This window comes from Bufo bufo, chromosome 4 (assembly GCF_905171765.1).
Source record: "Bufo bufo chromosome 4, aBufBuf1.1, whole genome shotgun sequence".
Taxonomy (NCBI): domain Eukaryota; kingdom Metazoa; phylum Chordata; class Amphibia; order Anura; family Bufonidae; genus Bufo; species Bufo bufo.
This window is the reverse complement of record NC_053392.1, coordinates 418,336,611-418,352,864: the sequence shown is the minus strand read 5'-3', so window position 1 is coordinate 418,352,864 and position 16,254 is coordinate 418,336,611. Positions and strand designations below refer to the sequence as shown.

General features: G+C 43.3%; 1 protein-coding gene across 1 annotated transcript in view; it reads right to left on the bottom strand.

The window, feature by feature from the left end:
- Window positions 1-16,254, bottom strand: part of MOCS3 (molybdenum cofactor synthesis 3) — a 482,262-nt gene that overhangs the window by 8,303 nt on the left and 457,705 nt on the right. Inside the window, exon 11 of the mRNA XM_040429301.1 lies at window positions 4,922-5,018. Within this exon, the coding sequence (XP_040285235.1) occupies window positions 4,922-5,018 (97 nt within the window). The remainder of the gene's footprint in view (window positions 1-4,921; window positions 5,019-16,254) is intronic.

The window sequence follows — 16,254 nt, the reverse complement described above, 5'->3', positions numbered from 1 at the left end:
GACCCAGAGAAGTCACACAAAAAGGGGATTTTCATCTTAGATTGCTTTACTTTAAATCTAGAGCCAAGAAGCGAGCCTGCTTTATTGTCATGCCCATAATATTGAGCTTTAAGGCGTCTCAGTGCCAAATCATATTTATAAAGGTTTAAATTATGTAGTCTATGACGAAGGTCCTTTATCTCTTGTTCTGTAACTGGGCAGAAAGTATGTTTATTCAAATTGCTGAGTCTGATAATGGAGTTAGTAAGTTGTACCATAAGCACTTTTCTTTCTTTCTTGTCCCTAGAGGCTATACCCATAGTGTCCTCTCGCAAAAGCCTTGTGGGCACACCTTACCGACTTTCTGTCAACCTCACCTGTGTCATTGAGTGCAAAAAATTCCCTAATAATTCTCATGGAGCTAGGAGGATATTTAGAGTTGTATTGCTCAGTTAAAGTGATATGAACAGGGGCATGGTCAGACCAACTAATAAGTCCTATATCCGAAGAAACAACTTGTTGTAAAGTGTTGCTGTCTGTCAGGAAGAGGTCAATCCTGGAGTATGTTTTATGCGCATATGAAAAGTAGCTATAGTGACGCTCATCTGCATGTTTCAACCGCCATACGTCTAGAAGACCTTCTTTCTGCGTGAGAAGAAGCAGCTTAGATGGGCTGTCAAACTTTGGTGGCACAGAGTCTAATGCTGGCCACATTAGAGAGTTAAAATCCCCCATGATCACAAGTGACCCGTTCCTGGCAGTCAAGACTAGTTTAAACAGCTTGTTCAAAAACCTAAGTGGGCCTTTATTGGGTGCGTAAAGTGCTACTAAATTAAAGAGAGCATTGTTAATTTCACAAATCAAGATTATATATCTCCCCCCTTCATCTAACTTAGAATCCAATAACTAAAAGGCCAAGGAATCCTTTATATCTATGAAAACTCCTCTTTTCTGATAAAGCAGCAGAATATATATGTGGAAAGCGCTTATGATTTAGGCTACTTTCACACGTTTGTGAGATCCGTCATAGGCACAAGCGGTCCAAAACTGATCAGTTTTGCCCTAATGCATTCTGAATCGAAAAGGATCAGCTCAGAATGCATCAGTTTGCCTCCGATCAGTCACCATTCCGCTCTGAAGGCAGACAGCAAAACGCTGTCAGCTTGAAAGGATTTCCTCAGGTCCCCCATTAAAGCTTTCAATAGAGCCTCAGTGACAGGTTTCTCTCTGTCTTCCTGCCTTTGTAAGGAGTGTTGGCACGAATGTGATGATGCCATTTGATCCCCTCCATGGCCCGCTAAGCAGCTGTCGTGGCCATGCGATCCCACAACCCCCTAATACTGATGTGGTTGAAATCCCTCTGTACCTTGGACAGGAGCTTCCAGCTACTTGCAGGGCCCCAGTGGGAAGTCTACATTTTCTGTACCTTTTAGATGGATTGCTGTGATGGAGAGCACATTCTTTTTTCCGCCAGGTCTTTTAGGCTTGGAGATCTCGTGCCTACCTGGTGCTTTAAGTATGCTACTGCTGTCATGTTGTCGGAAAGTATCTTCAGGTGTTTTCCGAGTACCACTTTCTGGGATGCTTTTAGAGTTTCCCAGATCGCCCTCAGCTCTCGGTTTGACAATCTTATTTTTATGTCGTCCGACCATCTGCCTTGGTAGATTGAGGAGCCCACCCTTGCCCCCCATCCTGTGCCACTTGCGTCTGTGAACATCTGGATCTCCGGATTTTTTATCCAGGGTGCGCCCCTTGACAGATTCCTCTTTTCCGTCCACCAATTCAAATCTGATTTTACGTAAATGGGGATGCATATTCTTTTTTTCTAGAGAGGACTATTTTTTTGTCCCAATTCTTGGGTTATCCTGGGACCACAATACTGATGTGATGCAGGAGGTCATCATTCCCAAGAGACTCATGGCATTGCGGATGGAGCACTGGGCTTGGCACTGACATTTTTTTGTTTTTTCTCTGAAGGCCATCAGTTTTTCTTGAGGAAGAGACGACATCTGAGTTACCGAATCTAGAAGTACCCCCAGGAATTTCATCTTGGTGGATGGGACCAGACAAGATTTTTTCTGATTTATTATCCAGCCCAACTCTGAAAATCTGCGAATCAGGTAACTGGTGTGACTGGATGCCTCTGACTCAGAGTTTCCCAGAATAAGGAAGTCGTCTAGGTACGGAAAGATTTTCATTCCCTCTGATCTGAGAGGAGAGATGATTTCCACCACGAGCTTTGTGAAAACCCTTGGGGCAGAAGAAATTCTGAAGGGTAGAGCAGTGAACTGGAAGTGGTTTACCACTCCGGTGCTGTCCATCAGTGCAAACCTGAAGTACTTCTGCGAGTTGTCGTGTATGGGGACATGATAATAAGCGTCCTTCAAATCTATGGACATCATGTAATCTCAGTCTTTGATTAAAGGAATGATGGTCGTTATAGATTCCATTTTGAATTTTCCCCATACAATGGATCTTTAGATTTATGATAGTAAGGAAGGATCCGTCTGGTTTCTGAACCAAAAACAGGTTTGAATAATAACCCCTTCCTTCTTCTGAACTGGAGACTTTTGCCACCACCCCTGACTCTGTTAACTGTAGGACTCCCTGCCAAATCCTTCCTAGAACATTTGGGCTATGGGAGGTTATCCGGAACTTTTTTGGAGGGGCTGAGGAAAAGTCTATTCGGTTTTTTAAGATATCCAAGGCCCAGGGGTTCCGGGTCACGGTTTCCCAGTGAGATAAAAATTTCTTTAACCTTCCTTCCACTCTGGTGTCATTGTTTGTCAGACTGTTTGTTTTGGGGGTTGAGAAGGAACCCTCTGCCTTTCCCCCCTTTTTGGTAGCTCCACCTACCCGTTTTTCCTTTTCCCCTATAGGACTTGGATTGGGTGTTAAAGGAACAAAAGTGCTTCTTTTTATTTTTCTCAGGGAACCCCTTCTTTTTGTCTGCTGCTTTTTCAAGGCGATAGAACATAATTTTGCTTTTGACGTTCTATCCCCTCCAAAAGATTTCATCCACAGGGCCCTCCTTGCGGAATTTGAGAGAGCGGCATCCTTGGCGGCAAACCTCACGGACTCAGCTGAGGCATCCGCCAAGAATGCTGTGGAGTGGGATAGAATTTAGGATTTCCTCTCTCTGGGTTTTATTTTTAATATGGTTTTCCAGTTCACTAAGCCAAAAATACATGGACCTAGCTACAGAGGTTGCAGCTATGTTTGTTTTTATTCCAAACATGGATGCTTCAGAAGATTTTTTTTAGGAGTGAGTACGCCTTCCTTTCCATCGGATCCTGTAACTGAGAGGAATCCTCGAATGGAAGGGAGGATTTCTTGACCACTTTCGCTACTTGGATGTCAATTTTCGGTGTTTCGTTAACTATCTTTACATCGGTTGGATCAAACAGTAAGTCTGTTTTTTAATTCACTGGAGACTCCCTATCTCCTCTCTGGATCAGTCCATTCATCCAGGATCATATCTTTTATGTTTTCGTTTACTGGGAACACTTTTGATTTTTTAGCTCTGAGACCCCCAAACATTTTATCCTGGACTGATCAAGGTTTTTGTATTTACTCAATGCCCATGGTTGCCCTTACGGCGCCCAATAACTCCTCCATATCCTCAGACGAAAATAAGTATTTTTTTACTGTCTTCCACTAGTTCTCCTTCTGACAGTGCGTCTACGTTCTGTCTAGAGCTGGAAGGCTCCTTGTCCATGTCCTCTGATTCAGACCTTAGATTTTTTAGCAGGTGGAGTAGGAGGGGCAGATCTGAGAGAGGCCAGGGAAGATTTTATCTCGCTCTGGATCATTGAATTAACTTCCATAAGTATGGATGGTTGCTCCTCTTTTACAAGCTCGTTAATGCAGGCTTGGCAGAAATTCTTTTTGTGATTTTCAGATAATCTCTTGCCACAAGTAGCGCATCTAGGGACCTTAGCTTTTACCCTGGATTCTTTTACTCCCTATAAGAGTCATCATGATACAAATTTTTCTCCCCACAGGGGAATTCATGGTTGGAGTAGCCGAGGGGGCATCTGTAGGATCCATTTGGCCTGCAGGGGCCGACATCTGGAGCAGGAACTTCCCTCTCGAAGCAGCAGTAGTCCCTTCAAAACTGCTGCCTCTAAATGCCGGTGCGGCGTCTGACGTCATCATTGCGCGCGCGCCTGGGTTCCTGTCTCCGCCCCTTCAGCATCCTGCCGCTCCCGAACAGAGCGCAGCGCTGCGGATTCACACACAGGGGTCTGTGTGCAGCGTGCTCTATGGTGAGCGGTCAGCTTCCAAATAGAGGGAAGGGGGACCCTGCGCATGAGGAGAGATTCAGGGCCCTGCTGGACAGGAACGAGATGCAGCTCCATTATGTCTTCCTCTGCCCAGCTTTGGAAGGAACAGCCGGAGGACAGAGGGAAAGGGATAAAAATCCCATAAGGTATTTAAAATAAAAAACAAAGGGTGATGTTCTTCACCTCCCACAGGAGGTCTCTCTGTGAAATGCCCCCGTAGGGACAGGAAACACTGAGGGTTAGAGTGGGTGGTGGCCTTTTAAACTCTCTGTGTTCCTGCCCCTACAGAGGTCAAGGGGTCAATCTCCAGGTTAAGCCGTCATGGTGGACGAAATAGAAAACTTGGCTCAACCAGTTTAAATACTGAAGACTACATAAATAAGTTTTATTATTCACTTGAATTAACTTATGCAGATGATGGAGGAAGGAGATTATGCTTTTCTCAGCTCAACATTAGGAAGAATCCACTCATTCAGTAGACATTGAAAGACAAACGAGAAACGGGTTAGAAACAAAATTTCTGGCTGTACCTGTAATATGCATCTGCCATGTCCAATAATAGATGATTTGTTTGTAACGTTAGATGCTACTTACAAATAAAGGAAAAGAGCACCAGATTAGTTTTAAAAAACATGACTCATTAATTAAAAGGATACGAAAAGAATGCTCCAGGTGACATATATCTACTTCAGGCTGTGGTCTCACATCAATGAGCAAGTGGCGAACATTGTCATCAAGCATTTGTTTATAGCACTGAAATTGAAACACAAGATAAGTTTAATGCATGATTTTCTATATTTTGTAGCATTTTATATATAAATGGCCTTTCAACAAACTTTGCATTAATCAAGAATACAGTGTGTGTACATGAGAAATAACTATCTGGCCATGATATGACTTTTATGTGGCATTTTTAATCAGTTTTATGCTAGTTCTTTAGTTTGCAGCGCACGTGGTTGGTTACTAGCTCCCATCCACTGCACATAGAAACACAAATTTCTCACACTCACTTAGCGCTGGGAAATTATAGAGAAGTACTGACCTGTAAGGATGTGAGCAATAAAGCAGTTGTGCTGAGATATAAGCTTCCTATTTAGCTAAAGCAGTCTATTGGTTTGTATATATCTCTTCTGTCTCACTCAGCTCTTGCTCACTCCTTCCCCTCCCATCTCCACCAATTTGGGTGGGATGATATAAAATCTGACCCTTCAGTGAGCTGGTCCATCTTGGATGGTTTCAAGAGAAATTTTAAAGTGAAAAGCATTTAGCAAAAAAACAAAAAACAAAACAGGGCTGTGGTGTCAGAGTTGAAGGTAGTTTTGGGTGGAGATAGGAGAAATGTACCAACTCCAGCTTACTTATGAAAAGCAGGCTGTTCTAGTAGTGATGGAAATCAGTTCTCACCATTACTGTGTTCTCTGCTCACATTCAATAGTAAGCTTCTCCTCTAAAGACCAGAGGAGCAGTCAGGAGGTGCATGGCGTGTGATGCTAGGCTCTGCCTTACACAGTGATAGCCAGGAATTGATACGCCGCATGCGAACGTTGTAGTTCGAGACACAAGGTTGGGAGATGCAAACATTCACAGAAAACACCTGGTGTTCCGTCCCACTGTAGACACTTGGCACGTCTGGCATTTGAAGGCCCACTTCACAGCAAGGGAGACTCAGTGTGCAGGGCTGCTGGGTATCCACTCTGTGCGCTGAGCAATGTAACAAGGCAGACAAGCAAACTGTCAGAAGTGAAAAGTACACTCACCTAAAGAATTATTAGGAACACCATACTAATACGGTGTTTGACCCCCTTTTGCCTTCAGAACTGCCTTAATTCTACGTGGCATTGATTCAACAAGGTGCTGATAGCATTCTTTAGAAATGTTGGCCCATATTGATAGGATAGCATCTTGCAGTTGATGGAGATTTGAGGGATGCACATCCAGGGCACGAAGCTCCCGTTCCACCACATCCCAAAGATGCTCTATTGGGTTGAGATCTGGTGACTGTGGGGGCCATTTTAGTACAGTGAACTCATTGTCATGTTCAAGAAACCAATTTGAAATGATTCGAGCTTTGTGACATGGTGCATTAGAGGATGGATACATGTTCTCATTCTGTTTACACCAAATTCGGACTCTACCATTTGAATGTCTCAACAGAAATCGAGACTCATCAGACCAGGCAACATTTTTCCAGTCTTCAACAGTTCAATTTTGGTGAGCTCGTGCAAATTGTAGCCTCTTTTTCCTATTTGTAGTGGAGATGAGTGGTACCCGGTGGGGTCTTCTGCTGTTGTAGCCCATCCGCCTCAAGGTTGTGCGTGTTGTGGCTTCACAATTGCTTTGCTGCATACCTCGGTTGTAACGAGTGGTTATTTCAGCCAACGTTGCTCTTCTATCAGCTTGAATCAGTCGGCCCATTCTCCTCTGACCTCTAGCATCCACAAGGCATTTTTGCCCACAGGACGGCCGCATACTGGATGTTTTTCCCTTTTCACACCATTCTTTGTAAACCCTAGAAATGGTTGTGCGTGAAAATCCCAGTAAGTGAGCAGATTGTGAAATACTCAGACCGGCCCGTCTGGCACCAACAACCATGCCACGCTCAAAATTGCTTAAATCACCTTTCTTTCCCATTCTGACATTCAGTTTGGAGTTCAGGAGATTGTCTTGACCAGGACCACACCCCTAAATGCATTGAAGCAACTGCCATGTGATTGGTTGGCTAGATAATTGCATTAATGAGAAATAGAACAGGTGTTCCTAATAATTCTTTAGGTGAGTGTAGGTGGACAAGCACTGTGGGACATCCGATACATCGTACAGGGAACCATGAGAGGGAGAGAGAAGGACTGGAATGGCATTAGAAATAGAAGCTGACACTGAAGGTGAACACTGCTTAGCAAAGGAGGTATCGGGAAAAGGGCTGGGGTTAAGAAGGAAGAGGTGGTCAGAGTATCATCCCGGTTCATTAATAGACAACAGAAAAACAATACTGCCACCAGATCTCAATAAAGGCCGGGTTTGAATATTAACAACTATCCCGTATACCGCACAGTCGTGTGCCCTAGCCACATAGACCTGTTTGGTGTATCCCCATAAGCGGGTGTCAAGTGAAGCCCTATACAAGTTAAAGTATAACTCTCTCCCCCTATAGTGATACTTGTTCCCCACAAGAGTTAAATGAAAATCCGAACTGCAGTATTTATCCGTTTCTCAAAATGGACATGAGTACATCTAAAATGCCACAAAAGAAAAAAAAAAAAGAACATGGTAGCAGCAACAGAAAATCTGGGGCTGGGCTAGAAACAAGAAAAAAGCAAAGTGCTATAAATAAATATATGAGGCCCGTTACCCCCTGCAAGTTCCCAAGTCTAAAGAAGCTGATTTGGGGTATGAAACTAGATCTTGAATGGCGGAGAATGCAGGGGTGGTGGTGGAAAGAAATAGAGGAACATACTGAATTGGATAGGTCATTAGTATCTGATCAGTGGAGGTCCAACAACCGGGACCTTCGCCAATCAGCTGTTTAAGAGGGCACTGGATCTTCTGTGAGCGCCGCTGTCTTCTCCGTGCTTACCAAGCACAGTGCCATACATGGTATAGCAGCTGTGCTTGGTCTTGCGCTCAGTCCCATAAACTACTATGAATGTGTCGTCACTTGGCCTAGGAAAAGCGGAGAGAAGGCCACAGAGCTACTGCCAGCCTTCAGCCCTGCCTTCTCAAACAGCTGATCGACAGGGATCCTGGGAGACAAACCGTCACCGTTAAGGCATTTGGATGGCATGATGGGAAAAAGTAGTAATGCAAATGAGGAGTGCAATCAGATGTGAGCATAATAAGGGATAATTTGTCGAAATTTAGAGAACGTTTGGATACAGTGGAAGTGCGAATTTTGGAACTGGAGAATGTGGTGCATAATTTGAAAAATGACGTATCATCTCAAACAGGCAAAAGTGGCTATGGAGAATAAATTAATTGATTTAGAGGACAAGTCATGTACAGTCAACCTAAGCTGTGTGGGAATACCAGAGGATACAGAGGGTGCAAATTGCACTGAATTTATCCAAAAATGGTTTGTTGAGAAATGCAGCCTGGGGGTACTGTCGAATCTCTTTAATGTAGAGCCCATAGAGTGACTACCCAGAATAGGCCACCTGGAGAAATCCCAACGACAGTACCTGTTAAATTATTGGTGGCCAGAAACTGGGATAGTAACTTGAACGATGCAAGGACATCGGATAAATTCTCTTTTGAGGGGAAAAAAACAAGTAATGCTATTCCGTCATTATTCTGCCTCTACTAGTAAACAAAGTAAGAAATATGGTGACATAAAAAGGAGGCTATGACAAGCTGGAGTGAAATAGGTTACTTTTTCCAACTAGTTTGAGGGTGTCCTTCAAGATAAGACTTTTTCACACTTCAGAGGAAGTATATTCTTTTAACATGCGGTCTATTTATGATTTGTTATTAAATTGTAGGGGGGGAAAAAAAAGAGAAAAACTGAAAATATTTGCTGTATTTGATTAGGAAATCAATTGGGTTACCTGCTGGCAATCATCTGTCTACAAGGGACCCATTTAGATAAATACTCAGTAAGGTGGGTTTAAAAGAGATGGGCCACAGATGGGTATCACTCAGCCTATCCATACTATTCAAGGGGGGTTTCCATAATAGTCTATTTAAAAATTAAATATAAACATCAGCATGTAAGGCGGATCACCAAAGCAAATATTGTTCCGTTTTGAAAAGTAGATGTACGATTGGTAATAGATAATATATTGGACTTAGTATTAACCAATAGACCTGACGGAACAACAGATGTGCAGGTTGGGGAACCCCTGGAAAATAGTGACCATAAAATAACCTTTCAATTGTCATTCAAACGACTGTTTCTTCAGGGAGGAACAAAAATACCAAAACTTTAAAAAAGCAAAATTTAGCCAACTAAGAGAGGCCATAGGCCTAACTAACTGGGACAAAGTCCTCAAAAATAAAAATACAGCCACAAAATGGGATATTTTTAAAAGCATCCAAAAATCTAATTGTGAGAGGTACATACCTTATGGGAATAAAAGGTTAAAGGGCTTCTGTCAACCCCCCAAAACTCATTTTTCATTTTTGGGCATATTAAAATCCTTATTGGACGACTATTCCCTATATAGGGCTCTTACCTTGTTCTGTGCCTTGGTTTCACACAAAAAAAAAAATCGAGCTTTTAAAATATGCAAATGACTTCACTACCAGCAAGTAGGGCGTCTACTTGCTGGTAGCCGCCGCATCCTCCTTTTAAAAAAAAGCCCCCTACTCCAGTTGATTGACAGGGCCAGGGAGCGCTCTCCTCCTCCGGCTGGCCCTGTCTGTAATTCAAATCCCGCGCCTGCACCTTACGTGTCTTCATTCGGTGCAGGCGCTCTGAGAGAAGGACGCTCGCTTCCTCAGCACTCCCTCAGTGCGCCTGTGCCGATGACGTCACCTCTAAACCCGAAAGAGAAGACGTCATTGGCGCAGGCGCACTGAGGGAGTGCTGAGGAAGCAAGCGTCCTCCTCTCAGAGCGCCTGCGCCGAATGAAGACACGTAAGGTGCAGGCGCGGGATTTGAATTGCAGACAGGGCCAGCCGGAGGAGGAGAGCGCTCCCTGGAGGAGGGGGCGTTTTTTTAAAAGGAGGATGCGGCGGCTACCAGCAAGTAGACGCCCTACTTGCTGGTAGTGAAGTCATTTGCATGTTTTAAAAGCTCAATTTTTTGTGAAACCAAGCCACAGAACAAGGTAAGAGCCCTATATAGGGAATAGACATACAATAAGGATTTTAATATGCCTAAAAATGAAAAATGAGTTTTGGGGGGTGACAGAAGCTCTTTAAGGAACAAGAAAAAAATAATGAGGATAAATAGAACTGTAAAGAAAGCAATAAATGACAAAAAGAAAGCATTTAAATCACCAAAACAGGAGGGTAGCGAGGAAGCACTGAAAAACTATAAGGAAAAAAATAGAATATGTAAAAAACTAATAAAAGCAGCCAAAAAAGATCAAGAGATTAATTGTAAAAGAGAGCAAAATTAACCCTAAAATGTTCTTCAATTATATAAATGGTAAAAAGTATAAATCTGTAGGTGTCAGCCCTTTACAGAGTAATGAGGGGGAAGTTGCAGAGAGCGATGAGGAGAAAGCAAAGCTAATAAATATTTTTTTCTCCACTGTATTCACTGAGGAAAATAAACGGTCAGATGAAATGCAGAATGTAAAAGTAAATTCCCCATTAAAAGTGACCTGTCTAACCCAGGAAGAAGTACAGTGGCGTCTTAAAAAGATTAAAATAGACAAATCGACAGGACCAGATGGCATACACCCCCGTATCCTAAGAGAATTAAGTAATGTCATAGACAAACCCTTATTTCTGATATTTTTATGGACTCTATACTGACAGGGAGTGTTCCACAAGATTGGCGCATAGCAAATGTGGTGCCAATATTCAAAAAGGGTCCAAAAACAGAGCACGGAAACTAGGGTTGTTACGGGTATCGAATTTTCGATACCCAATTGACACTTTTGCCTGGTATCCACCTCTATACCAGGATTTGCCTTTTTTCGATACTAGACTTCGCTATTGCGCAGTCTAGCATCAGAGAACAATGAGAGGGCTGCTCTCAGTGCGCTCTGTGTTCTCCTTAGCAGCACAGGGGAGAAGGAAGCAGTCTCTCCCTTCCTCTGTGCAGCTGCCACCAATGAGGAGGGCACCAATGAGGACCTTTAATCTGGCAAAAAATTTTGAACTAAGTTATTATGATATGTACATCGGCGCCCAGGGATCTCACTGCACTTACTATTATTCCTGGGCGCCGCTCCGTTCTCCTGCTATGTTCTCCGGTATCTTCGGGGACTTGGTTATACTGGGCGGAGACTGCCCTTGTTCTCCTGGGCGTCTCCTTCTCCCAGGCTGTGGCGCTGGCCAATCGCAGCGCAGAGCTCAAAGCCTGGGAGAAAAAAACCTCCCAGGCTGTGAGCTCTGGGCTGCGATTGGCCAGCGCTACAGCCTGGGAGAAGGAGACACCCAGGAGAACAAGGGCAGTCTCTGCCCAGTATAACCAAGTCCCTGAAAATACTGGAGGACATAGCGGGAGAACGGAGCGGCGCCCAGGAATAATAGCAAGTGCAGTGAGATCCCTGGGCGCCGCTGTACATATCATGATACTTAGTTCAGAATTTTTTGCCAGATGAAAGGTCCTCTTTAATACAAATCCCGGAGTGCTGGTGGGGAGCTGCGATTAGCGGCAGTTAACCCCTCAGGTGTCGCACCCGCCTCCTGTATTAAATGTTAATATTATCATTGGTGGCGCAGTGCGCCTCCCCCCCCCAGTATTAAAATCATTGATGGCGCAGTGCGTGCCCTCCCCTCAGCCCCCCCAATATTAAAATCATTGGTGGACCAGTGCGCCCCCCCAATCCCACGTATTAAAATCATTGGTGGCAGTGTCAGTTCCGATCGGAGCCCCAGCAATTACACTGCTGGGGCTCCGATTGGTTACCATGGCAGCCAGGACGCTACTGAAGCCCTTGCTGCCATGGTGAGCTCCCTGCTGCTGTGTGCACTATGCACAGGGAGAGCGTTAAGTCCTATTCACCCTGATAGAGCTCTATCAGGGTGAATAGAACAAGGGATTAAAAGATCTCCTTCACAAGGGATAGAACACAGGCGATTTTTAGATGCCGTATCCCTTGACCAGGAACAGAGCCAGATGGTCCTTCTTGTTGCATTGGAGATGGCAGCTGATCTGGCCGACAATATCACCAAATCAGCCGAAGCATCCGCTAAAAAGTTTGTTGCTTGTTTCAATGTCGATGCTAAGATCTCCTCTCTAGGAGTTCCAGCTGCCAGGTGATCTTCTAATTGACTTAGCCATACCGACAAGGACCTAGCCGTGCAGGTGGAAGAAATACTGGGTCTAAACATTGCAGTATTGGTCTCACATGCTTTTTTTAAGCAGGCTTTCGCATTTTTTGTTCATGTAGTAAGCCCATATCCTCAAACGGAAAGGAGGTTTTCTTTGATATGCGGGCTACCGATGCATCAATCTTAGGAGTTTTATTCCAAAGAGTCGCATCAGAATCCGCAAAAGGATATTTCCTTTTAAAAGAGCTTGTAACTGGGGCTTTTTTCTCCGGGTCTCTTTATTCCTTAGAGATTAAATCTTTAATACTATTATGTACAGGGAAGACACATTTTCTTCTCTCCCCCAGACCCTGAAACATTTGATCCTGTACCGACTGGCTCTCTTTAGGGTATTCTATATCCATAGTAGCCCTTACTGTTTTCAGAAGACCTTGCGACTCTTCTGGAAGGAATAACGGTCTCCCATAACAGTCTTCCGAAAAGTCAGAGCTGTCATCAAGGATCTCCCCTTCATCAACATCAAATTCGTATAATTGGGAACTGCGGGATTTTTGAGAGGTGGAAGCTTGTGGAGACAAGAGAGGTAGTCTTGACTCCACCACCGCTTTTACTTTCTCTCTAATCATATTCCTCATGGAGTCCAGAAATGAGGGAGGCTCTTCTGATACTACTTTTTCCGTGCATTTTACACAGTGATTTCTTGGACTTAGAGACAAAGGACTTCCTGCATATAGCACACTTTTTGCGTCCTAAATCTCCTCCTTGTTGTCTTGGAAGGTTTCTCTGCCCTAAAACAATTAGATGATTTAAAAAAGTGCTAGTAATTTTATATAGCTTAACCTCCACCACCAGACACCTGTAAGTGCATTTGTAAAAAAGGAGAGCCCCACATCCAAGATAATATCTGCACAAGCTTACAGAAGAGGAGGCTTACCAGGCTTGTGGGCCGCATCCTCCTGAGGAGTCAACATGCTGCAGCAGGGAAAAACACCACTGGACAAGAAAGGGTAAGGGCCCTTGCAGACAAGTGTTGGTCATGCTGTGAGTCCGCAGCACAGCACCCGTCCTGAACTCCCAGCGCTGCCGGGGGTCACATAGCATTATATTGATTTATGATGCTATGTAACCCTTACAGTTCTGGAATGTATTGGATAACACTGGCATAATGTAAGGGTTACATTGCATCATAAATCAATATAATGCTATGTAGGCTTGTTGCAGGTATCGAAATTTCGATACCCAATTTCCATTTTTTCAATACTGGCCTGCACTGCTGCGCAGTCTAGTATCTTTGCTCTCAGCGCGCTCATGTTCCCTCAGCAGCACAAGGGAGAAGGAAGCAGTCTCTCCCTCCCCCTGTGCTGCTGCTGCCACCAATGAGGAGAGAGGGGCGGGCGCACTGCGCCACCAATTATAGTTTTTTTCCTGGGTCCAGACTTTAAGTATTAGGCTACATAGAACGGCGCCCAGAGATGTCCCAGCACTTACTATTATTTCTGGGCGCCACTCCGTTCGTCCGCTGTGCTCCATTACTGTCTCCTGCTCCGTATGGTAATTACTATCGGAGCACTGGGGAGGAGACATCAGCTTCTCTAGTGGGTGTTCCTTCTCCCTGGCTGTAGCGCTGGCCAATTGCAGCGCAGCGCAGGGAGAAGGAACCTCCAGGAGAGAAGCTAATGTCTCCTCTCCATTGCTCCGATAGTAATTACTATACGGAGCAGGAGACAGAAATGGGGCACGGCGGGCGAACGGAGCGGCGCCCACGAATAATAGTAAGTGCTGGGACATCTCTGGGCGCCGCACTGTGTAGCCTAATACTTAAAGTCTGGACCCATATAAGTTTGTCTTTAATACATAATACAGGAAGCAGGTGCCGGCAGCAGAATCGCATAGCCGGCACCCTGCCTCTGACAGGAAGCTGCGATCAGCGGCAGTTAACCCCTCAGGTGCGGCACCTGAGGGGTTAACTGCCGCTGATCTGCTTCCAGTACCCGCCTCCTGTATTAAGGGGTAATTATCATTGGTGGCGCAGTGCGCCACCCCCTCCATTAACCTTAATTAAGGACTTGGCCATTTTTTGCAAATCTGACCAGTGTCACTAAGTGCTGATAACTTTAAAACGCTTTGACTTATCCAGGCCATTCTGAGATAGTTTTTTCGTCACATATTGTACTTCATGACACTGGTAAAATAAAGTAAAAAATATCATTTTTATTTATAAAAAAATACCAAATTTACCAAAAATTTGTTAAAAATTGCAAATTTCCAAGTTTCAATTTCTCTACTTTTATAATACATAGTAATACCTCAAAAAAATAGTTATTACTTTACATTCCCCATATGTCTTCTTCATGTTTGGATCATTTTGGGAATGATATTTTATTTTTTGGGGATGTTACAAGGCTTAGAAGTTTAGAAGCAAATCTTGAAATTTTTCAGAAATTTTCAAAAACGAAATTTTTAGGGACCAGTTCAGGTCTGGTCACTTTGCGGGGCGTACATAATAGAAACCACCCAAAAATGACCCCATTCTAGAAACTACACCACTCAAGGTATTCAAAACTGATTTTACAAACGTCGTTAACCCTTTAGGTGTTCCACAAGAATTAATGAAAAAGAGATACAATTTCAAAATTTCACTTTTTTGGCAGATTTTCCATTTAAATAATATTTCTCCAGTTACAAAGCAAGGGTTAACAGCCAAACCAAACTCAATATTTATGGCCCTGATTCTGTAGTTTACAGAAACACCCCATATGCGGTTGTAAACCGCTGTACGGGCACATGGCAGGGCGCAGAAGGAAAGGAATGCCATGCGGTTTTTGGAAGGCAGGTTTTGCTGGACTGTTTTTTTTGACACCACGTCCCATTTGAAGCCCCCCTGATGCACCCCTAGAGTAGAAACTCCATAAAAATGACCTAATCTAAGAAACTACACCCCTCAAGGTATTCAAAACAGATTTTTACAAATGTCGTTAACCCATTAGGTGTTCAACAAGAGTTATTGGCAAATGGAGATGAAATTTCAGAATTTAAATTTTTTGCCAAATTTTCCATTTTAATCAATTTTTCCCAGTAACAAAGCAAGTGTTAACAGCCAAACCAAACTCAATATTTATGGCCCTGATTCTGTAGTTTACAGAAACACCCCATATGTGGTCGCGGCAGGGGGTGCAGACGAAAGGAATGCCATACGGTTTTTGGAAGGCAGATTTTGCTGGACTGTTTTTTTGACACCATGTCCCATTTGAAGCCCCCCTGATGCACCCCTAGAGTAGAAACTCCAAAAAAGTGACCCCATTTTATAAACTACGGGATAGGGTGGCAGTTTCGTTGGTACTAGTTTAGGGTATATATTTTTGGTTGCTCTATATTACACTTTTTGAGGCAAGGTAACAAGAAATAGCTTTTTTTACACCGTTTTTTTTTTTACGATATTCACCTGAAGGGTTAGGTCATGTGATATTTTTACAGAGAAAGTTATTACGGATGCTAAGATACCTAATATGTATACTTTTTTTTTTATTTATGTAAGTTTTACACAACGATTTCATTTTTGAAGCAAAAAAAAAATCATGTTTTAGTGTATCCATAGTCTGAGAGCCATCATTTTTTCAGTTTTTGGGCGATTACTTTGGGTAGGGTATGATTTTTGCGGGATGAGATGATGGTTTTATTGGCACTATTTTGGGGTGCATATGACTTTTTGATCGCTTGCTATTACACTTTTTGTGATGTAAGGTGACAAAAAATGGTTTATTTAGCACAGTTTTTATTTTTTATGGTGTTCATCTGAGGGGTTAGGTCATGTGATATGTTTATAGAGCCAGTCGATACGGACGCGGCGATACTTAATATGTATACTCCCCCCTCCCCCTATTTTTTACAAAAAATTTTTAACTTTATTTGGGGAAAATAACGTTTTTGTTTATTTTTACTTGAAACTTTAAATTTTTTGGGGGGGAAAACTTTATTTTTTCAGCTTTATTTGTACTTAATTTTTTGTCCCACTTTGAGACTTCAACTTTTGGGGGTCTAATCCCTTTTCCAATGCATTCCAATACTTCTGTATTGGAATGCATTGGCTGTATGAGTAATACTG